At 39.8% G+C, this 23679-nt stretch overlaps 5 protein-coding genes across 5 annotated transcripts; 1 reads left to right on the top strand and 4 right to left on the bottom strand.

Annotated features, from left to right (window-relative positions):
* Positions 1 to 1238: 1238 nt before the first annotated feature.
* CLUP02_16612 (homogentisate 1,2-dioxygenase) lies at positions 1239 to 2755 on the top strand (the record flags this gene model as incomplete). The annotated part of the gene is made up of 2 exons (XM_049295530.1): positions 1239 to 1306; positions 1423 to 2755. 2 exons carry the CDS (start codon positions 1239 to 1241, stop codon positions 2753 to 2755), a joined length of 1401 nt encoding a protein of 466 aa, XP_049152677.1.
* Positions 2756 to 2926: 171 nt separating this feature from the next.
* On the bottom strand, positions 2927 to 5778 carry CLUP02_16611 (ankyrin-1; the record flags this gene model as incomplete). The annotated part of the gene is made up of 3 exons (XM_049295529.1): positions 2927 to 3487; positions 3571 to 4170; positions 4549 to 5778. The coding sequence occupies 3 exons, from the start codon at positions 5776 to 5778 to the stop codon at positions 2927 to 2929; spliced, it is 2391 nt and encodes a 796-aa protein (XP_049152676.1).
* Positions 5779 to 7490: 1712 nt separating this feature from the next.
* Positions 7491 to 8697, bottom strand: CLUP02_16610 (uncharacterized protein; the record flags this gene model as incomplete). Its single annotated transcript, XM_049295528.1, has 5 exons — positions 7491 to 7555; positions 7607 to 7775; positions 7875 to 8484; positions 8547 to 8623; positions 8695 to 8697. 5 exons carry the CDS (start codon positions 8695 to 8697, stop codon positions 7491 to 7493), a joined length of 924 nt encoding a protein of 307 aa, XP_049152675.1.
* A 1354-nt stretch (positions 8698 to 10051) lies between these two features.
* Positions 10052 to 12805, bottom strand: CLUP02_16609 (kelch domain-containing protein; the record flags this gene model as incomplete). The annotated part of the gene is made up of 3 exons (XM_049295527.1): positions 10052 to 10799; positions 11509 to 12600; positions 12651 to 12805. 3 exons carry the CDS (start codon positions 12803 to 12805, stop codon positions 10052 to 10054), a joined length of 1995 nt encoding a protein of 664 aa, XP_049152674.1.
* A 773-nt stretch (positions 12806 to 13578) lies between these two features.
* Positions 13579 to 14201, bottom strand: CLUP02_16608 (uncharacterized protein; the record flags this gene model as incomplete). The annotated part of the gene is made up of 2 exons (XM_049295526.1): positions 13579 to 13863; positions 13953 to 14201. The coding sequence occupies 2 exons, from the start codon at positions 14199 to 14201 to the stop codon at positions 13579 to 13581; spliced, it is 534 nt and encodes a 177-aa protein (XP_049152673.1).
* Between the last annotated feature and the right edge of the window lie 9478 nt (positions 14202 to 23679).

The following is a 23679-nucleotide window of genomic DNA, read 5'->3' as shown; positions in this document are numbered from 1 at the left end:
GATTGTCAATGGGTAAGGGTCTCTGCTCTGGAGCTTGATGCTTCGAGATGTATAGTTAGGTGGGTTATGAAGTTCACGCTCGATCGAGCGGGGTGTCTGGCGGTGATAGCTTGGGTACCCAGTTCAATTGACTCGTTGGCCTTCCACTTGTCCATCCATTTGAATTTGAGAATAATGAGTGAGTATGAATATTGTCAAGACCCGAGTTTGGAATGAAAACGACGCTCAGTCGAGAGAAGTGTGTAGTTCGAGTGAGTGGATATGAATGACAGTCCATTGCGGCTGGCCTGCAGCTATCGTGACCCACTCTCCGGGGAGCAAGGGTCCTGCACGCCGCAGCTCCGTAGCGGCTTACCGTGGATTCCATGTGAAAGCCCGTAAGCCCGTAAGATCCTGACTGGATAATGATTTGTACCGTGGTAGACTAATGTTGACTTACAACTTGAATCATTATCAAGAACTCTTCAGACAAAAGACGAGGACAATAATGCTGAAGAACCCATCAAACAATCAGGGAGAGACCCCTCACTTGTTCGCGGGGTACGGATGGCGGGGTAATCTCATAGCGCACTAACATGGCAGTGCTATGCTTCACAACTAACGTTGTTACTACGTCAACGTCTCTATATGGGATGCTTTTGAACATGGAAGATGATGGCCAACTCTCACTTGATGTAATATCCTCTCCAGCGAGGATGTGAACCATCCTCGGCAATGCTCAAACCAATTGGCCTCCGATGCAAGCTCTTGAGAATCGCACGATTAAGCGGAACCAACGGCCGGGGGTATCTTCCTTCAAAAGCACATCTGACGGTACCCAAGGTATCCTGAGTACCTAAGCTTGTCGGAAATCGGAATTGAGAGGTCCAAGGTTCATAGGGAGCAGAGCACGGACCCCGGCTAACATCGGCAGACGCCGCGTCTTGCCGCACCTTTCCCTCTCACACAAACGCGGAATATGATACCGGCGCAGACAAGCTGCCCGCCCGGCTTTGCGAGGAATTGGATGGCATTTCGCCCAAACGTCATCCAGAAAAGGTCCGCGGGGGAGGAGGCGGGGAGGACGGCAGTGATATTTGAACGTCGTGTATCCTCGAAGGCAACATTGGTGTATCATAATTTCTTATCTCCTTCATCAATCAGCCTTTTGCGCAAGACCATCACCATCACCAAATCTTGCGACTTCATCCATCTTCATAGCCTTGCCCTCTCAAACACTCAAACGAAAACCCGTAGCAATGCCCGTCACAACGTTTGATTTCAAGGAGAAGTACCGCTACCAGGTCGGCTTCGACTCACATCTAGAGTACGTTTACAACCTCACTTTCCCAATTCCCCGTCTTGGTTTGCCGTCCATCCCTGTCTCTCCCACAATCTTTCCCCAGAAATATGCTAACATCTCCACCTTCTCCTCCTCCCCAGATCCGAAGCCGTCCCCGACTCCCTTCCCATCGGCCAAAACGCCCCACAAAAGGCCCCCCACGGCCTCTACGCCGAAAAGCTCTCCGGAACCTCCTTCACGGCACCACGCCACGACAGCAAACAAGCCTGGCTCTACCGCATCCTCCCCTCCTGCGCCCACCACCCGTACGCCCCGACAACAGCTCCGTCTCCAGAGACCCGTGCCCTGCCCTCCGCGCTCCAATACATCCCCAATCAGCTCCGTTGGGACCCCTTTGACCATGACGAGTCCAAGGAATGGGACTTTGTCGCCGGCATGCGCCTCGTCGCCGGCGCGGGCGACCCGACTCTGAAGCAAGGCATCGGCATGTACGTCTACGCCGCGGGCCGCAGCATGGACTCCAAGGCGGCATTCTACTCGGCCGACGGCGACCTCCTCATCGTCCCGCAAGAGGGTACTCTCGACATCCGCACAGAACACGGCTGGCTCCTCGTCCGGCCCCTCGAGATCGCCGTCATCCCCCGCGGCGTGAAATACCAGGTCCACCTCCCCTCCGGCCCGGCCCGCGGCTACGCCCTCGAGCTCTACCAGGGCCACTTCACCCTCCCCGAGCTGGGGCCCATCGGTACAAACGGCCTCGCCAACGCGCGCGACTTCCAGGTGCCCGTCGCCTGCTTCGACGAGGACTTTGGCGCGACGGCGCACGAGGGGGAGAACAACTACACCATCACGGTCAAGTTCAACAACGACTACTTTTCCGCAACGCAGCCTCACACGCCCTTTGACGTGGTCGCCTGGCACGGCAACTATTACCCGTACAAATACGACCTGGGCCGCTTCAACACGATCGGCACAATCTCCTACGACCACCCGGACCCCTCCATCTTCACCGTTCTCTCCGCTCCCAGCGGTGTCCCCGGCACCGCCATCGCTGACTTTGTCATCTTCCCCCCGCGCTGGCTCGTCGCCGAAGATACCTTCCGTCCCCCCTACTACCACCGCAACACAATGTCCGAGTTCATGGGTCTCATCACGGGCGGCTACGACGCCAAGCGCGGCGGCAAGGGTGGGTTCGTCCCTGGAGGCGCGAGCCTGCATAATACCATGTCTGGCCACGGCCCGGACGCCGAGAGTGGAGAGGGCGCGAGGAACGCCGAGCTGAAGCCTGCCAAGGTGGGCGAGGGCAGCTGCGCTTTCATGTTTGAGAGCTGTGCCATGGTGGGCGTTACGGAGTGGGGGTTGAGGACGTGTAAGAAGGTGCAGCAGCAGTATGCTGAGGAGAGTTGGGGCGGGGTACCGGTGCATTGGAAGAAGCCTGAAGGGGTTGTTTCTGGTGGGCACTTGTTGAAGTAAGAAAAGGAGATGAAGAGATGAAAAGACGAGGTCTGGGTGGTGTGTTCGAGTTGATATCTGATGAAGCATATGATCATAGGGGCGTAGCTACCTTTGTCCACGGTATGAATAGCTCTAAAAGTACGAAGATCCAATAGAACAAGTTCAAAAATTATCGATGAAGAAAAACACCTAGTATTGCATCTTCCGACACCATCGCTTGCCCGCCGTGCTCTGATAAAGAGTCACCCATAATACTACGGCTAGTGTTGCCGGTACACTAGCATTCTGTAAATCGGCTTCGTGGCCCATGATTGACAACCAAAATATCCAAAAGAGCCCCGCTGGCAACAAGAAACAAAGAATGGAGTAAATACAGAAGCCCCATGCATTCGGTAACTCAAATGAAGATAGCCCGTATGCTACCTCATGGTCCAGATTTCTCGGCTGCCATTCGAGGAGTCGCTTGGGTACCCGTGACAGCAGCTCGGCCATACGATCGCTGTGCTCAGGGACGCATTCTTCGTCAAACTTTCCTGTAGAGGTATTTGTACAGCTGTGCAAAAGTTTGATTCGAGAGCAGTCAGGCTTGCAATCGTAGCAGTGACTGTAAAATATCGGTTGCGATATTGGAGGAGACTCGTTGGCCAGTCGCTTGAAGTCGTAGTCCAAGTCGTGCGGTGCCCCGGGCAATTCCGTACTACTTGCACAGCCACTTGCGATAGAAATGTAGTTGCCGTTGAAGTGTTCATACTAGATGTGTTCTCAATTAGTATTGGTGTCATAATTGTCTGTGGTTTCAAGCGAGGTGCTCAAGACACCGATTGGTAGCTTACTTTATCAAACCCCCAGTGATGGAATCGATGAATAGAAAGATAGGTCTTGAACGCGCTACATCGAGCCCAATACTTCTTCTGCAGGTCATCCAGGAATTTCAAGTCGGTAGTCTTTTCTTGAATTTCGATATGGTCGTGAGGAAAGGAGACAGCTTTGATGACGACAAAACGGACCTTCTCTTCAGGGTTTGATTTCTCGTCATCCGAAGGTTTTCCCTCTGCGTCCCGGGATTTCGAAGTCTTCTCTGGGATTAAAGCCGGTACCAATCTTTGAGGCTCGGGAATATATCGTCTACGAGGATTGCTGAGAGGTGTATCTAAGCCGCGTTGGCGATTCGAACTTTGGCCTCTGCTGCCGGACGCTGGCCTCCGTAAGGGCGCGTTACCTCCATGTTCCGGTGGTCTCGTGAGTATGTCTCCGCCAGAGTCAAGGCTGCAGACTGTCCCCGGAGAAATGACCCATTGATTATTGCTAGGACAGGAATTCCGACCTGTGGTTTCCGAAGCAACTTGACTTAGCATTGACAGAAATTCCACCAAAGCGAGAATCTCGACGCCCAACTGGGAGGGTATTCTATCTCTGTGTTCTTTGCCGTTGCACTAGACTGTGATTCAGCGCCGACAGAATGCTCACTTGATAGTGGAGCTACTCACATTGAAGCACTTCCAGCAAATCCAAGCTTCATCTGGGTTCAGCTGGGGCAAAGGTGGCCTTAAAGGCCACCAGCCCCATGTAGTTTCTGTGAGGTCTTCCCAACCTCTTTGAAGGAGTTCCAGACATGTAAGACTTCGATCTGTTTCGATCCTAATGCTGCTTTGGTTCATTATGTGCCTAGACCTGAGATAGGCTACGGCTGCAGTATAGCAAAGGGGAACATCCCCACACATAAGATAGTGGTGGTACACTTCACTGGGAATAGGTGAGAACTCGATGCCCTCACGGCAAAACCTACGGTAAAACCTGAGCAGAACGCTCACAGTGTCTATACTACCGCTCTTGAGTGCGTTCTTCCAGGACAAGGTGTCTGGGTCGGCTCCAGACACAAGAAGTTGCTGAAGCCAAGCAGCATTGCCTTGTAGGGCGACAATGTCCGCGGCAGTCTCCCCAAGTTGATTCCTCTCGTTGACGGGACATCCGAAGGAAACAAGATCCTGAGAAATCTCATTTTCGCCTCTCTTCGCTGCGAGGTGAAGACAAGTGTTCCCATGCTCGTCTTTCTGGCTGATTTGTGCCCCTCGATCGAGCAAGGTCTCCAGAGCATGAAGTCTCTCGCTCTCACGGGAAGGTCTGTCCCAGTGCCCTGAGTCATTTAAAACAAGGTGGATCGCGTGGCTTCCGTTCCTTCTAGCATCTGGAGAGATACCGATGTTGAGGAAAGACTTGATGTTTTCTAGAGAGCACGCCTCGCATGCGTCAAGAAATGCATCCTCGGCTGTGAATGCGGGGAGAAGCAATAGTTTGATGGCGACTGGTCGACTCAAATGTCCGAACCAATCAGGAATCAGACTTTTTGACTTTTCCACAGGCAGGAGAGATCTATTGTGGTCCAAGAGAACCTTCACTATCTCGGTGTAACCACGATCTGCCGCCAGAAGAAGTGCCGAGTGCCTTTGGCGGTCGTTGGGGACTTCCAACCCTTGTTTCAGCAAAAATTGAACCGCGCCAAAAGCACCAGTACTGGCAGCAAGGCTCAAGTAGTCGTAGTCTTCGAAGCTTACGCTAGAGGAGCTGAGAACCTCTATCATCTCCATGTCATTTTGGCTCACAGCAAGCGCCAACGGTGTAATCATGCCACGCCACTTGCAAGGTTTTGAACCCATAGTCCTATATGTATGCTTCGATTCGTCATCTGGTAATTGCCAGCGGGAGTTGGCAGTGGCTCCATGAGCTAAGAGCAATGAAACCACTTGCGACTTTCCCAGCCGTGTTGCAGTTGCCAGAGGAGAGCTCGCTCCTTGAGACAGAATTGAGAGCGATGCAGAGACTTTTGCTGTTGGCCGAGCAAACGCCATGGTGATATCCTGAGCAATGATAGTATGGCCTCGCTCGATTGCGTGCGTTAGCGCACGGGAAGAATGGACCGGATGCGCAGCAAAGTCGATCTGCTGCCGCAAAAGAAGCTGGACCACGGACTCGTGCCCGCTCCACGATGCGGCCATGAGTGGCGTCCATTCTTCGCCCTTGGGGGTACACTCATCGGCTTTCATGGACTTATGCCGGAGAAGACTTGCGACCTCATTTGTTTTCCCAAGAAAAGAAAGCACGATACCTTCTGTTGGGTATGTCGGAAACCTGCGCAATTCCCAAGGTTCAGTCGACTGATTCTCCCACCAAGGCCTGAACCACTTCTGCAATAGGAGGGACCTCGGACTACATAAGTTGTGAACAATCTCGTCGGGGTACTCTTGGTGTTGAGCCGAAGCCTTCTCGTGGGAGCTCCAATACGTCGCGGCATAGGTATACAAGGGAAACGCAACTTCAGTGTCAAGCATTGAATGGCGTTTGGGAACCTCGTCTGATGACCTATCTGCCCGACTCAACTTTCTTAAGTATGCCAGACATATTACAGCAATGCGAGTGTTGACATCAAGATCGGTTCTGCGAGAAACCTGTGGTAGGAGAAGGCTGCCGGTAGCGGTCTGACTTGTAGACGACATGAAGTCCTTGACTGATCGATGAATGAGATGAACCGTCGAGCCTTTCACCTCTATGAGAGGGACTTGAGAGAAACAGAATCCGATCGATCTGGGGCGAAATTTGCAGCGAAGGTCTAGGAAGCTTGGTGTGTGGACTGAGGTTGGGAAATCATGTTGATAGCCACGTTCCGTCTCGAATGCAACAGCCGCAGCGAGTTCCTCGACTCGTAGAGGCCTTTGAGCAAATACAACCCAATCCAGACATCTCAGAATGTATGATTTCTCATCAGCCTTCTTCTCATTGACTGAAGAAAGAATGGATGAGTACATGTCGTTCAGGTTTGTCGGATGCTTTTCCAATTGACTCAATAAATTCTCGCTGGTTTGCACTTCCAGAGCCAGCAAGGACTTCAAGACAAGTTTGACCCAAAGGAATACCCCGTCAGATCTCTCAACAATTCTAGCAGCAATGTCTTTACGCCTTTCGACTTCGTCATTGGATCCGAGGAGAGGAAACGTTGATTTGACGACTGCTTGGAAATCCTTTGCTAGGCTAGATGCAGCCTCCCCGGCAGAAAGGCTGAGATGCTGGACATGGTGGTTCTCGTGATTGCTTACTTGTACCGAGAGAAACGGCCGAGAAGAAAAGAGAATCTTTAGTTTTGGAGAAGACGTACGACAAGCACAATTGGCATGAACTGCGCAGGGCGATCTCCAGGAGTCCTCTGCGGGAGCGACGAGGTGGTCTGCCAATGCATCAAGGAGATTGGTGCGTACAACAACGTCGCACTCGTCGAGCGCATCTATTACGCAGACGATACTTCTGTGCTTTGAGATTTCCCTCAAAGCTGTAACCAGACTGAAATCCGTGCCAGTGGACCATTGGTGTTTTCTCTTGACTACGGGGGCGAGGTAGCGAAGAAGAGACGGTTGACCACTAAGAACTTGGTGAAGAAGAGAGCGTAAGATACTCTCAGAGGACTTTGGGGGGGCTGAGAAATCGCAAAAGAAATTTGCCACAGCAAAGGAACGTCGGGCCACCGCAAGAGGCTCATACGGCATGTCGTCGGCAACAGTGCAGAGATAGTTCGAAACATATCTTAGCAACGTCGATTTGCCACTGCCTGGCTTTCCTGTCAACCACATCGTCGCGCTTGTGTCGGCTAACAGCCAGGATTTGAAAGAAGAATTCGACCAAATCCACTGGCAGGTGCCCTCGACTGGATCTTGAATGAGATTTTCTCTTGATTTGAGACCGGAGGGGTACAACTGTCGAAGCCATTTCAGGTCTTGAAACTCGAGACTGTATCGGATAGGATCTGGCGATCGTATGAGCTGGAGGTCCTCACTGTGATCAAATAACCAATCATAGCTTACAAGCCAATGATGCTTCACTTACCTGACTGCGCGATCCATCCCAAAAGCCACGCTAACTTGTTGCGGAAGATGCAATAGTTTGGATCAGTCGAACCTTCAAAGGCCCAGAAGTCTTGCTGTGATGAAGGCAAAGCGATTATTGCTTCTTGTTCTTGGGGTAGACCGAGAGTGGCACTTTGACCGGGTACGGCCTTTCCTGAGTGGTTAGCTAATGTGCCACGACGATAGCCCCGGAATCTTGGTTGATTTATGCTTTAAATTGAAGTGACTACAAAAAGAGTTGAGCTTACCAAAGATGGTATTTTTCCATAAAACGAGAGAAACCTGAGCCGGCGGGAGTATCTCGAGAGCCATTCATCGTGGAATCTCTCGGCGGAGAGGAGCGCCGAGAAAGATGATGATGTTCTCACGAAGTAGGGGGCTTTACGGGAAGTTTTGGTCTGGCAGGAGTCCGAAATCCATAGCTGTGACGCGAAGTCCGATACGAGGGTTTCTAAGCTTGCGTCGAGCGATCTTGCCCTGTGAGGTGTCCCAAAGAAGGCGATCCCTTTCGTAGCCCTTCTAATCGTCTTAAACCTCGAATCTAACGCTGCGCGCAGCAAGGCATTCTTGACAAGTATTCCACCCACACCGTGTGCGATAAAGATGATAGGCCGCAGAGGATCTCTCTTCCTCAGCTTGACAGCATGTTGTAGGAGATGTAGGGTAACAACTTGCAGTCTGTTCTCTGTGAAACCAGACCGAAAAGCCGAATGAGGATCATAGTCGAAGAAGAGTATTCTCGAATGCGGGAAGTCTGAAGGGAGAAGGTCATCAACGAAGGCTTTGGTAAGGTGGTCCCGGTTGCCCAAACCAGTCAACGACTTTCGGGCTGAATATTGTCCAGGAACGACGATAATGCTAGAAGCGGATCAGGAACAATTTCTTACATTCAGTCACTTCATGATGACAGAGATACTCACTCTACCTTCTCCACTACCGGAGACACAATTCGCAGATCAGGAGAACTATTCAAGTCGGGATAGATCTGAAGCAGAGACTAGACGAAAACTTTCAGTCCTCGTGCTTACGCATACACGATTGTGTGGAGGAGAAACTTTTGAGACTCACCATGAGTTCGAGGCGTGTCTAAGACCTCTGGCGTAGAAAGCTCGCAGACGGGGGTGGGAACGATCGAAAATGGTGTCAAACGAGACACAAAAAAGAGCAGTTTTGGCCCGTTTCCAATTCCTTTTGGAATCGCGTGTTTCTCCTTACGAGGAGAAGCTCGAATCTGATATTGAAGATCCCTCTAGACTTCGTTGGCACACCAGGGGTAATCAAGGAAAGGAAGTCAAAAAGAGAGAGAGAGAGAGAGAGAGAGAGAGAGAAAGAGAGAGGAACCTTCAGACTCTCCACTTCGAGTACCGCTCCGCATGGTCAGAGGCCGCCTTCCAAGGCAAGCCTCTGGGGCCAAAGTGTATAAAGTCGGATGCTTCATGTTGTCATGTGGGCTATGTATTGTAGTGTTGGAGAGAAGACAGCCTAATAGGCGGAGCGCGCTGTATGGATAGAAGACGTCTTTTACTCCTGCATGATGCCCCCTTTTTCAGTTGATCGGCATTTAGTAGGTACTGGAACGGGGAAAGGTCGCTCATACCATTTGTGGCTGCCGCGCATGTGGGCTGAACTTGACTTGGCGGGCACAACGGGCAACGTTGTTGTGCTGTACGGTGTGGTAGCGCCACCTCAACTCTGCCTCCTCCTACTTCTGCGTTCACATCTCTCATTTGTTCCCTCGACACCGAGAAAGTCGCTGACTAGAAAAGCTGTGCCAGTAAGGGGTTGCTGCATTCCATGTCTCAGAACGCCTCGACCTACCCGACGCCTGCTAGGCGGGGCTGAACCGCGGGGGACGCACGCCGCAGAACAACATCATCAAATCAAACCTTTGCAGTGCGGGGCGCCATAGCCGCCAAGTTGAGGCAATTGCAAAGTCCAGATAAACCCGTGCAGTCTTCCGCTGCGGGATATGTGTTCCTACGGTTCCATCTGAGTTGCCAATTTAAGCAAGCATATCCAGGTACATAAGCTAAGAGTGGTGCCAACTCATATGCTGGGCCAGGAATATGTTCTCTCGCAAAGGCCATGAAAGCCGTGGCCGCGTTGGTGGGCCTTGTTTAGCACCTTCAATTGCAGAGATCTCCGCTTTCCAGGCGGAATTTGATAGTGTATTATTGAATTAGCTTCACTCCCCTCTCGAATTGTCCTGTAGAGAGCTTCTGGTTCGAATTGTTTGTATCTATGAACAGTACCGCAATCATGAATCCGTGATGCAAGTTCGTACTTGATTCATCGTCACCATCTTGGAGCCCAACGCGAGTGCTCGGACTGGGGAGAGGCCTCCCTACCTCATCTCGACATCATCGTAATCATGCAACACTTCCGTGATCTAGCTCTTCAAGTCCTCGCAAGGTTCCACGTGCGTCTATCCCTTCTTCGTCTTGCCACTGGACGTAGGCACTGGCTCCTCGACCCCACCAGCATCGCCCTTCACGTTATCTCCCGACGCCGATACATCTGTCCTCCGTGGGACAATGGTGACCAGCATAGGCCACCATGGGCTAGACCCATGATACGTATCCCACGTAACTAAATTCGCCTCATCGAGAGCCTTGCTTAAACACACCAATAGTCCTTGCTCCATAGGCCAGCCATGGTTCGCATGGCCAACAAGATTCGTGATGCGAAAGCTCGCAAGCGGAGCGAGATCGCGCGCCCCGACCTCAATACGCGCCGCCCATCCGCCACACGAGTTGCCAGACAAGATGTACTGACGGGTGTGGACCCAGCCTCTGCCTTGAAGAAGTTCGGGGCGCTTTCGGGGCGTGATACCGCCGGATTGCAGTTGAATATCGTCTTCCGAAATGATGATACCTTGTTTTAACACTTGCTTGATGTCTTTTGTTTTGATCAAAAGTGCAGCCTCCCAATCATTCTTCGAAGGATCCATGTTTTCTGGATTGGAGGAGTAAGTGTACACCATGTAATCACCAATTTCGAGAGTGATCTTTGTGGTGATCTTGCGCGGCTGGCAGCTTAAGATGGCGCCCATAGTGACGGAGAAGGGCGAGTCTTTTGTAGTGGGTTCGTCGTACTGCAATGCTTGTAATGTGTTGATCTGAGACAGATGCATGGAGTTGATGTAGATGGAAGATGCGTGGTCAAGCGTCGCCCTGAAGATAACTCAGTAGAAGACAGAAACGAGAGAGGTCGGAAGCCAGGCCTGACCTTCCTATGAAGAAGGGAAAGTTCGCACGGCAGAGTTCGTCCTTCCTACTTGCTAGATATTGTTTAATTGGGCAGTAGCCCCCCGGGTAGATACCACTTCGTGTACACAATGGAAGTTCATGGTGACCTGACGGCAAGTGCGCCCCTACCTCTTCTATCTTAGCCTGTTATGCTTGCAGAGCGGTCTTTCTTGGATAGAGCAGCGATTCCAACAGAGATCTCAAAGACTAGAGGAAGCCCATCACTGGCGATCAAAGAGAGAAGGAGGGGAACTTTGGCATACGTAGGGACAACTGGCGACACGAAGGGCTACTAAACCAGCAGACTGGCCCCTTAAGGGCACAACTCCCATGAAGTAGCAGAATAGGCCCCTGTCCAGAATACCCCCTTTGCCGGCAAGGATTGTTGTAGTCTTGAGAGAAACTTGCAAAGCCACGCAAAAATGAGACTTTGGTTGACTTGACAAGGCCGGCTGACCATAGTCCTTACAGGCGTGTCCCTCGCTATCAAAGGGGTCGCGTATATAGGAGCTTGCCTAACATGAAGGTGTTTTGTTTCTTTTGGTCGTCCCTGACTACCTTAAGGCGTTAATACACTTTTGGGGAATCTTGTTTCCTATGTCCTCCACACATTTATTAATCAGGCACTGCTCACTGGACCTGAAGCAGCCATCCATCGCCCTCCTTGCCCAGCGCACTGACGCCGCCCCAGAAGACGAGACTCTTTCCATCCGCTGCGTCTGCGCCAAAGTATCCACGTGGTCCGGGATGCGCCTTTCCCTCCGTCTTGACTTCCTCTGTCGGAATGAGCTCCACCTCTGCCCAGCTGAACTCGCCAGAATCAACACGAGGCAGCTTGTCACGGATCGCATCCTTCACAGCGGCCGCACTGAAGCCGTGAGTGGGGAGCTGAAGGGCCCAAATATCAGTGTAGAAGTCCTTTTCGGCTGAAGTGCTGTTCGTGCCAAACATATAGACGAGGTAGTGTCTGCCAAGACCAGTGTCTACTGGCACGAGTGCGCCGCCTTCGCGTGGGTGGGGACCCGGAGTGAGTGGGTTGGTAGGGAAGTTGATGGTCTTCCATTGAAGAGCGTCGGGCTTCTCGCGGTCCTCGGCGTTTGACTTGAGGTCCATGTAGTGGATAGCACCGCTCATGTTAGAGTCAGCCCCGATGGTATAAAGAACATTATCCACGAAGGCGGCCGCGAGAGGAGGCTGAGGAGAAGGCGGCAACGCTGTCCAGGCGAGAGTGTCAAAGTTGTACATCCACGTCTCGGTAGATGCCTCCTGTCCTGGTGCAGTCCGTCCTCCGTGAAGAACCAGGAAGTCCTGGGTCTGCTCGACAAAGATGTGGTGGTCGAATCTCGGGGTGATGGTCTTGCCGATCTGGCTTGCTCCTTGGATCTTGGTCCACTTCAAACTCTCAGAGTCCCATAGCCAGAGACACGTCTCGTCGATGGGCTTTCCACTGGCATCAGCACCGCCATTGACGATCACGAACTGGCCGCGGGCTGCCGCCGCATGTCTTGAACGCGGGGAAGGGACGTAGGTCTTGCCGGTCTCTGCATCCTGCATTGCGAATGCCGGATAGCAAGCATAGGCTGCAACTGGCTCACCCTTGGTCATGGCCGGCAAGGAGAGGACATGGAAGTCAGTAGAAGCTAGCTCGCTCTCTGCTGTCTCGCCGCCGAAGATGCATGCCTTGTGGTTGACGACGGTGACTGAATGGTGGGAACGTGCAAGAGCGCTGTTCAAGTGTTAGAGTCAACCCCCTTGGAAGACAGGGATCTGACTTACGACGTGTCGAAAGCGGGGGACTGGGTGGTGGCGACCTGGGACAGTGACACCTTCAGAGGCTGGGTTGGGCGTGCCACAGCGACGGCCGCTCCAGCCTCGATGCCAGTGGAAACGACCTGCTCAGCTACGACAGCGCCTGCTGCGATTTCTGCCATGGTGATTGTGGTGGGTGCTTGGTGTCGAGCGACAGAGACGTTGATTTTGCGGTGATCGGTGGTAGGAATGGAGAAGCGATAGCTTGGTAGCTTGCTTCCTGTGGTTTACGGTCTCGCAGGAGATATTTTGAGGTGTGTAGTATGAGGGAGAAGGTATCATGAAGTGCCGCACTCAACAAAAATGACAGTTGAGGCTGGATTGGTTGTGCTGCAGCTACATCCGCTGCGAGGTGATTGTCAGGAACAACTGGGGAACGTTGAATGACGTAGCTACCTTACTTGGGGTCCCTGCCTTCTGTGTACGGTATGACGTCACGTGTTCGCGTCTGATCGTACCTTCCGTTTCTAAATTGGGCTCTCGAAATTGTCCGACATATAGAATCAACACGGAATTGATGCAGGGACGAACAGAATGTCTCAGACATGGAGAAAGGACGAACATGGAGGACTTTCCCGCTCCGGCCCGACGCATCCTATTCCTGCGAGTCAGTCGCCCAACTGGCAGGAGCCAGACAACCTTCATTCAAATGAGAAGGAGTTCGCAAACTGATGGATAAGTCCGATGGAATGAGTTTAATGGCGTACGAAACAATGCATACATGGATCCTGGCGAAAGCAGCTCTCAAGCGAGACGCATGACACCTCAGATTCCCGGCGCCGGCTCCCGAAGGCCACTTCGGCGAGGTGGAGCCTGGCGGCTTTGGTAACCGGACCCGTAATTCCGTGCCTTTCAACCCACCCCACGAAATCAATGCCGAAGCACCCAATTGTTCTCAGCAGACGGGAACCACCAGATATGTCACCAGCAGACAATCAGGAGTTGTAGCACTGTACTCCGCCCCAAGCACCGTTCCTGTGTGGAAATACTCGTCATATAACGGACAATACTGCAAAACCGTCGCATTGAAGTACCCCTGCGTGCATGCCAACTCCTTGAATCCACCAACATATCGCCCCGACGGAGGCTGCACCGTGCAATAGACATAGTCGAATCCGGTATCCTCGCCATTGTGACCTCTGCGCGCCTGGATCCATCCACGGGGCAGGATGTGCAGCAGCTCGAAGTCATTATAGTCATCGCTGGCGAAGAAGTGATCGCCGTAGGATGTTGCGTGACGATGCGGCCTTTGCTATCGAGGATGAAGACGCTGGCGGTGCCCTTGTCCGGGGTATACTGCGGCTCGAACAAGACGCCATTCTCTGTGAACAATTCGAACTGCGGGTTCGCGAGCACGTATTTGTCGTTGTACACTGGGACCAGTGTTGGGACCGGCGCAACGGTTGCTAGGAGGTAGAAAGACGGGTCGCTGGCCGAAGGGGTGCATTTGATCTTTCGCGTATGGGTCGCAATTTCCGCTTGCTGAAATATCCCGAAGTCAATGTCACAGACGATCATAAGGCGACAACGCCGAAGATTCAGTGATTCGCGACTTACCGTGACAGTGCTAGTCAGAAGTGAGACTTCGGCTGTAAGTGGCCCCACCCCCTTTTGGCCCCCCCTACATTTGGCCCCCCCTTAATATCATGGTCTCAAAATATCGCTACTAACTATACTTAATTATTTAACTATCTTCTGCTACTATAATAATATAATTAAAATTATCCCTAGGTAATTCGACCCTTATAAGTTAATTAGGATTAATAAAACGGTTATTAGCGTCTTTTTAAGCTCTTTAGATATTTTAAATATTAGTAAATTTAGTATTTAAGTTTATTAAAATACTTTTCTTTTTCTTAAATACTATATACTAAACTTTTATTTTTAAAATTCGAACTTAGTATTATGTTATAGCTAATTAGTAAGCTTATTTACTAAAAGCTTTTTTTATTTTTTTTAATAATAGTTATTAAGTATTCTTATTTAGACTAAGCTCTATAAATAATTTTAAGTACTTATAAAGCTCTTTAGCCTTCTTAGGAATTAACTAGTTAATAACCGACGTTATAAAGGCCTAGTTAACGTTTTTCTTAGTATTAATAATTAATTAGTTAGTATTTATAACTTAGTTTAATAGCGTAATTAGGCTAGGTATTATTATTAAATTAGTTAGCGGTTTGCTTATATTAATATTATAACCTAATATATATAACTAAGACTAGGGCCTACCCCGTAGGCTTATAGTAATTATAATATATTATATGTATAAGAATATAAGAATATAAAGTAACTCTTATAAAATAAAAGGACTATAGGATAAGTTACGTAATAATAAGAGATAAAAAAGTCCGTACGCTAAGGATATAAACCCCGTTTTTTTAAAATATAGAGCCCGTATATTTAAAATACGGGGCCCGTTAAGTAAATATATAAATAAAGGATATATTTAGAAATAAGACTTATATATAATATAAACTTAAGCTAGGCTTAAGGATAGACTTCCTATAGCTCTTTAGTAATTAACTTAATATTAAATCTTACGATCGTTTTTAACTATCTTTATTAAGAACCTCTTTTAATAAGATTATAATTAATTACTAGAGCTTTACCTATTTTATAACTTATAAATATAGCTTTAAAAAAGCTATTTATAATTATAATACTATTTACTTAGTACTTATAGCCTTAACTTTTATTAATATACTTATTATAACTAGCTAGCTATAATACTTTAATTACTCCTATTTAGTAAGTTTACTCTTTAAAAAACTAACTAAATAATATAAATATATTAACTATTAATAATAATAATATAACGTAGCTTACTAAGGTAGCTATACGTACTATTTAGTAATTATATAATATAATACTTAAACTTAAAAATAAAAATAAGTAACTTTATACTTAGTTTATAGTACCCCGACTTTTTTTAATACCTAAAGCTAAGTATCCTAAACTAAAACCTTACAACGGGTCCCTAAATACTCTTTAAAAATTCCTTACTTAAACTAGGGCCTATTTACGCTATTATAGGACCTTTTTTATTATTAAAGCTAATAAGGTTTACTATATAGCTTTATTTCTTAAAAAGGATACCCTTACTTAGTTCGAACTTTTTATAAAAGACTACTTTAAGAACGAACGTAATATCTAGGACGAAGATATTAAAAAAATCTTTAATAACTATAACGAGTTTAAGAAAAGACTTAAGGAAACCTTCAGTAACTCTAATAAAAAACGAATTACTAAATAAAAGCTTATAACTCTTATATAAAAAGGATTAGTTAATAAGTATATATTTAAATTTAAATAAATTATTTCTAAGCTCGATTAGGGTAATAAAGTACTTATAGTAGCCTTTTATTATAGCTTAAAAAAAGAAGTTAAGGACGACTTTTTTTAATAAGACCGGCCTAATAAACTCTATAATTATATTAATATAATTATTAAAATTAATAATTAATTTTACGAACGACGCCTTAAATAAAAAGGGTAAAATGCTTAGAATAACTAATCTAAGCCTAATAATAGACGTAAATATAAACTAACGACTACTATAACTAAGTATTATAGCGGATTAATAAACCTTAGCGTTATTAAAAAAGAATAACTTTAATAAAAAAAGGACTTTAAATATTATAACTATAATAAGCTAGGATATATAACTAAAGACTATTAATAACCTAAGTATATTTAATACTAACTTATTTTAAAAAAGCGAGCTAATATTATAAATAAAGAGGTTTTTTATAAATAACTCTTATAAATAGCTTATTATAATAACGGCTACTTTACTTACTAAAATAATAAAGAATAAATAAGATAATACCCTAAATAACTTAAAAATAATAAATAATTTACTTTATTACTTATTAAAACTCTAGTAGTAGGAATAAAGAAAGAAAAGATACTTGCCTATCGACCCTATATTCTTAAAGAGAATAATATTAAATACCTTACTATACTCTTTTAGATTTATAAAATATAAAAAAAAAGGGTAAAACGGACCTTATTATAAAAAACACGCTTAACCTCTTTAAAAGACGAATTAAGTAAAAACTCTTAGCTAATATAAAAAAGTAGCTTTTTAAGTTTAAAAAAAGAGGACTTAATATAAAAAGAATTATAAATAGCCTCGTATATATAGTATAATAAGATAATATAAACTAAAAATAACTTATTAAGTTTTAAAAAGAACTCGATTTAAATAAAATACTAACTAAGTTTATTTATATAATATAATAAGTAAACGCTAATAAGAAATTTATTTATAAAGTTAAAGAATAGCTTAAGGACCTCGTATATAAAAATAAGATCGAAGTACTTAAGAAACCGACTTTTAACTTCGGAATTACTAACAAAAAAAGAATTAATTTTAAAATTAAAAAAGAAAATATTAAAATAAAAACTAGTTCTTTTTATTTTAATAAAGCAGAATTACTTTATAATTTAAATAAACCTCGCAATATTACCTAACGACGTACTTAAATAAAAATCGATTATAAAGTATTACTTAACGTTAATAATACTAGTTTTAAAAAGGATAACGATAAACTATAATATAAATATATTTATTTATTTAAGAATAATTAAGTTATTTAGTTTTATAAAACTAAAGAACGTAAAAAGGTTATAATAACCCCCTATATAAATAAAAATTACTCTCTACTTAACCCTAAAAACCCCTTTTATAAGGAATTATTTTAAGTAAAATACTTAAATAATAAATACTTTTAGTATTTTATATCTAAATAAAATAGTTATTTTTACTTATAAAAATACGATAATAAAACTATTAAGGATATTTATATAAAGAATTAACTACTTAGTTAGATATTACTAAGCTTTAATAATAATAATAAAGCTATATTCAGACTAAACCTTAACTTCTTTATAAAGTGCTTTAATAATAAATATATAAAATAAGAAGACTATAAATAAAATTAATACTAAATTTATTATATTAAAAAAGCTAAGGCCTAGAGAGAGTATTAAGAAAAATACGAATAAAAAACCCGTTCGAAAAAATAGATAATAAAAAACTAAAAAAGCTAATTACGAAAGAACGACAAGAGGTAAAAATAAAAAGAAAGTTCTTATATATAATTATATAATATAACGACGTATATTTATAAATTAATTTTAATATTTATAAATAAAGATTAAACGTTATTATTAATAATAGCGTATAAAAAACTTATATTTTACTAAGAATAATAAATAAACTTAATTTATTATAAGTATATAAAAATAAACTATACTAATTATAAATAGTAAAAAGAGAACGAGTTAATTATAACTATAGATATATTAATTAAGAAACCGTATACCTCTTAATATATATTAATAATTAATAACAATAACTATAATATAATATTATAAACATCGGAAATATGAACGTTATTTTAGGAATCTCGTAATTATAAAAGCATAACTTATAAATAAATTAAACTATTAACTAGGTCCTCTAAGAAAATTTAGTTACTAAACAACTTAAAAAAAAAAGGGTTTAAACGGATTTTTAAGAACTCCTAAAGAACGAGAATAAATATAATATATAGCTTTTATTAAAATAATAAAAAGCTCTAAGAAGTTCGTAACTAATATTAATAATTAAGGATCGTAACGACTCTAAATTATACCCGAGGAATACTAAATATATATAAAACTATTTATAAAACCTAAAGAAATAAAATTATTAAAATATAATAACTAAGATATAAAAATCGAACTTAAAAAAAAAACGTAACCTAAGTTCTTTTTAATATATTTAATAAATTAAAAAGAATAAGAATATCTCGACGAATATATTAATAAAAAACTTAAAAAAGGACTTATTTAACTATCGAATTCTTTTATAAAATTACCCTTATTTTTCGTACTAAAAAATAAAATAAAAAAAACAAAGACTAATTATTAATTATAAAAAACTTAACGAAATTATAAAAAAGAATTATTATCCTTTACTACTTATTATTAAATTTAGAGATTTATTTTATAAAGCTAATTAGTTTATTATTATAGATTTTAAAAAAGTATGTAATTAGATTCGGATTAAGGAAAGAAACGAATAAAAAACGGCATTTTAAACTTATAAAGGACTCTTTAAATACCTTATTATACCCTTCGGACTTATTAATACTTTAATAACTTTTTAAATAATACTTAATTACGTACTTTAGGAGTACGTTAATATTTTTATTATTATTTATATTAATAATATTCTTATTTTCTCTCCCGACTTTAAAATATATAAGAAATATATTTATATAGTATTTTAAAAGCTTTAAAATACTAAGCTATATACTAAACCCTTTAAATACGAGTTTTAAATATAAAAAGTAGACTTTTTTTAAATATATTATTATATTAAAATAAATTTATATATAAGTATTAAAAATAAAAATAATTAAGGACTAGCCTATATTATAGAACGTTAAGGACGTATAAGGATTCTTAGGATTCGTTAATTCTTATTAACAATTCTTTAAAAACTATACTAATATAATTAGACCTTTTAATAACTTAATATAAAAAAATACTTTATTCGTTTAAGATCTTAAGTATAAAGAAGTATTTATTAAAATTAAAAACATAGTCGTTTTTAAACTAATTATTATAATCCTAGACCCTTAAAAACCTTTCGAAATCGAGACCGATGCTTTAAACTTTATTATAAAAACGGTCTTAAAATAACGAAATAAATAAAAAAAGCTTTACTTATATTATTTCTATTCTAAAGTATTTTATGAAATAAAACTAAATTAGTAAATTTATAATAAGGAACTTATAGCTATTATCGAAGTATTTTAAGAATAGAGATTATAATTATTTAGAACTAAATACGAAGTTATAATCTATATAAACTATAAGAACCTTATAAACTTTATAATAAATAAGAACTTAAATAAACGATAAATTAAATAGAGCGAATTCTTATCCAAATTTAATTTCTAAATTATTTATTAAAAGAGTTTAGAAAATAGTAAGGTAGACGCTCTTAGTAAAAGACCTAATTACGAAGTCGTAGTTTTTAAAAAAACCTAAGTTATTTTTAAATAAGAAAAGGATAGTAGCTTTATACTAATTATAAAGCTTTTTATAATAGCTCAAAAGATTAATACTAGCTTAACTAAAAAGATAACCTCTAAACTTATTATGAAAATTTATAATATATTAGTATATAGTTATTAAAGAATTATTAAAACGTAAAAACGGATTTATTAGTATTATAATAAATCCGTTATACGTATTAAAATTATAAAAGTAATTAAGGACTACGTAACTTATAAAAAAAATAAGAATAGCCCGTATAAACTTTATAATAAATTATAACTATTATAATTATTAATAAAAGCATAGTAATTAATTATATAGGACTTTATTATTAAACTATTAAAATTTAAAGAACTATTTACTAAAGTATAGTACGATAGTATCTTAGTTATAATCGATTGACTTACTAAGTTTATATACTTTATTTTTTATAAAAAATCTAGTATTATAAAAGACCTAGTATATATATTTACTAAGGTTATATTCTTAAACTACGGTTTATTAAAAAAAATTATCTCTAATAGAGATAAGCTATTTATTTTAAAGTTTTAGAAATTTCTAATTTCGTAACTTAGTATAAATTATAAACTATCGATATTATTTTATTTATAAACTAATAAATAGATAGAAAGGATTAATTAGATCCTTAAAATATACCTTCGTTATTATATAAACTACGACTAGGATAATTAAGTAGTATTTTTATTAATAGCCTAGTTCGTATATAATAATATAGTTAGTAAAAGTATAAAAGAATCTCCGTTTTACCTTAACTACGGATTTTAGTTAATAATATATAGAGAAGTATAATAAGGACTATAAGTTATAAAAGCTATAATAAATATAAATAAACTTAAGGAAATTTATAAGTAAGCCTTATTAAACCTTAAGTTCGTATAATAATATATAAAAAAGAACGTAAATAAATTAAGGATTAAAGGACTATTTTTAAAAAAGGGGAATAGTACTTATCTCCTTTATTATAATATTAAAACAAAATAACTAAGTAATAAATTAAACTATAAAAAACTTAGACCTTTCGAAATTATTAAAAAAGTCTTATTAATTAATTACGAGCTAAGATTACTAAATATAATATAATACTATCCTATTTTTTATATTTTATTACTTAAGCTTATACTAAGAGGTTTATATATAAAAGATTATATTATTATTAAACTAAACTAATTAGAATATAAAGTTAAAAGAATTATTAATTATAAAATAAAAAATAATAAGAAGGAATACTTTATTAAATAGAAGGGCTATAAATATAAAGAAAATATATAAGGACTTATTACGAACTTCTAATATTTTTAAGAACTCCTATGGGATTATTATAATACTTAAGAACGTTAGCGTCTAATATTAATAGCCCTAGGGAAGCGAACTCGTTACTAATCCTAAAAAAAGTTTAGTTAATATTATTAAAAATACTTATTACTTAAAGATTACTTATTATTTACTACTTATAAGTATTTAATATAAAAAGAACGCGATCCTCTTTTTCTAACTTTTATATACCTTAAGTAAAAGTCTTAATATACCGCTCCTTTACCTTTTTTTGAATAGTTTAAATATAAACCAAACGGCTAGCTACTTCTATAATTTCGGACTAAATCCGAGCGAGCTCTATATAGAAATTAAATAAAATATTACTAACCTCCTCCTCTTTTTATTTTAAATCTTAACGCTAGTTACTTAGCCTCTTTATTACGAAAATATTAGTAACTACGAATAATAAGGCTATAACGATACTTACGACTTAACGTAATAATAAGACTATTATAAAGACGCTTTAAATTTTTATAATTTTAATAAGTCTTCGACCTCTCGATTATATAATATACGCATTTTGCGCAGAAATATTAAGTATAAAGTATTACGTTATTAGAACTAAAATAATTAAATACGTTATTATAAGCTAAACAAAGATTAGAAATAGAGTTATTTAATAAACGTTTTTTAATGTAACCTAATATCGTATTAATATATTTTAAAAAAAATATACTTAACGAATCCCTAACCTAGGAATAGATAACTTACTTATAAGTCTACGGGACTAGACTTTTAAAAAAGAGACCTAATATTATAACTTAATATATATAACTAAAACTAGGGCCTGCCCTGTAGGCTTATAATAGCTATAATATACTATATATATAGGAGTATAAGAATATAAAGTAACTTTTATAAAATAAAAAGATTATAAAATAAGTTATATAATAATAAGAAATAAGAAAGTCTATATACTAAGGATACGGACCCCGTTTTTTTAAAATACGGAGCCTGTATATTTAAAATATAGGGCCCGTTAAGTAAATATATAAATAAAGGATATATTTAAGAATAAGACTTATATATAATATAAACTTAAGCTAGGCTTAAAAATAGACTTCTTATAGCTCTTTAGTAATTAACTTAGTATTAAATCTTATAATTACTTTTAGCTATTTTTATTAAGAACCTCTTTTAATAAAACTACGATCGATTACTAGAGCCTTACTTACTTTACGACTTATAAATATAGTTTTAAAAAAGCTATTTATAACTACGATACTATTTACTTAGTACTCGTAGCCTTAACTTCTACTAATATACTTATTACGACTAGCTAGCTATAATAATTAATTAGTTATAGCCTAGTTACTTTTTAATTACTTTATATATTATTTTTTATTAAACTAGCTAAACGAGTAATATCGTAATAAGTTAAGAAAAAGCGCTTTTTAATAATAGTAGAATTATTTATTATTTCGTATTTACTAAGCTCTTTTTTATAAATAGACTTAATAGGACTAAACACTACTATATTTAGTAACTAGAGGATATAGGAGGTATATAGTAGTAAGAATAATAAGTAAATATTATTAATATAATACTCCTATATAAATTTAGTTATTATATAACTCCTATATTTATTTAGAACTAATAGTCAAGGTTTTTTTTATAAGTTAACCCCCCTTATTATAAGGGTATTAATCTGAGGTAAGAAAACCTTCTTTAACTAGTTAAGGGTAATTTTATTAATAATTTAGCTATTATTTATTATTATAAATTCCTAATTATAATATAAGCAAAGCTTAAGAGAGAACTATTATTATTATATTATCTTCCCTTTATATATAACTAGTAATTTAATAGCTCTATTATTAACTAAAATATATTTAATAATAGAGACTTAAGTATTATAGCTAACTAGTCGTAGTGAGTATATTAATAGAAGTTAAGGCTATGAGTACTAAGTAAATAGTATTATAATCGTAAATAGCTTCCCTAAAACTATATTTATAAGTCGTAAAATAAGTAAGGCTTCGGTAATTAATCGTAGTTTTATTAAAAGGGGTTCTTAGTAAAGATAGTTAAAAGTAATTATAAAATCTAATACTAAGTTAATTATTAAAAAAGCTATAGAAGTCTATCCTAGAGCCCGGCTTAAGTTTATACTATATATAAATCCGCTTATAAATATATCTTTTATTAGTAATTACTTTTATTCGTTAAGTAATTACTTAGTAAATACTAATAAGCGACTACTTAGAGTAATTATAATAATTACTTTATTACGTAATTACTACTTCTTATTTATATATAACTTATTTATAGTTCTTCTATTTTATAAGAGTTACCCTATGTTCTTATATTTTTATATATATAGTATATTATAGCTACTATAAGCCTGCGGGGCGGGCCCTAGTCTTAGTTATATATATTAGGTCGTAATACTAAGTACGTAATTTAAGCTCTTTTTTTATATTACTTTAGTCTTTACTATACCTAAAACTAAGCTATTAAATCCCTTATTTTTAAAAATACTAATCTTATTTATATTATACTTATTAGCCTATTTAATATTAAGGATCTCTAGTATATTAAGTAATTGAAACTAGGGCCTAATAACTTTAGTAATTACTTTATTAATACGTTTAAAATTAATAAT

The sequence above is a fragment of the Colletotrichum lupini genome, chromosome 9 (assembly GCF_023278565.1).
Source record: "Colletotrichum lupini chromosome 9, complete sequence".
NCBI lineage: Eukaryota > Fungi > Ascomycota > Sordariomycetes > Glomerellales > Glomerellaceae > Colletotrichum > Colletotrichum lupini.
Note: the sequence above shows the minus strand (reverse complement) of the source record. Positions and strands in the feature narration are given on the sequence as shown.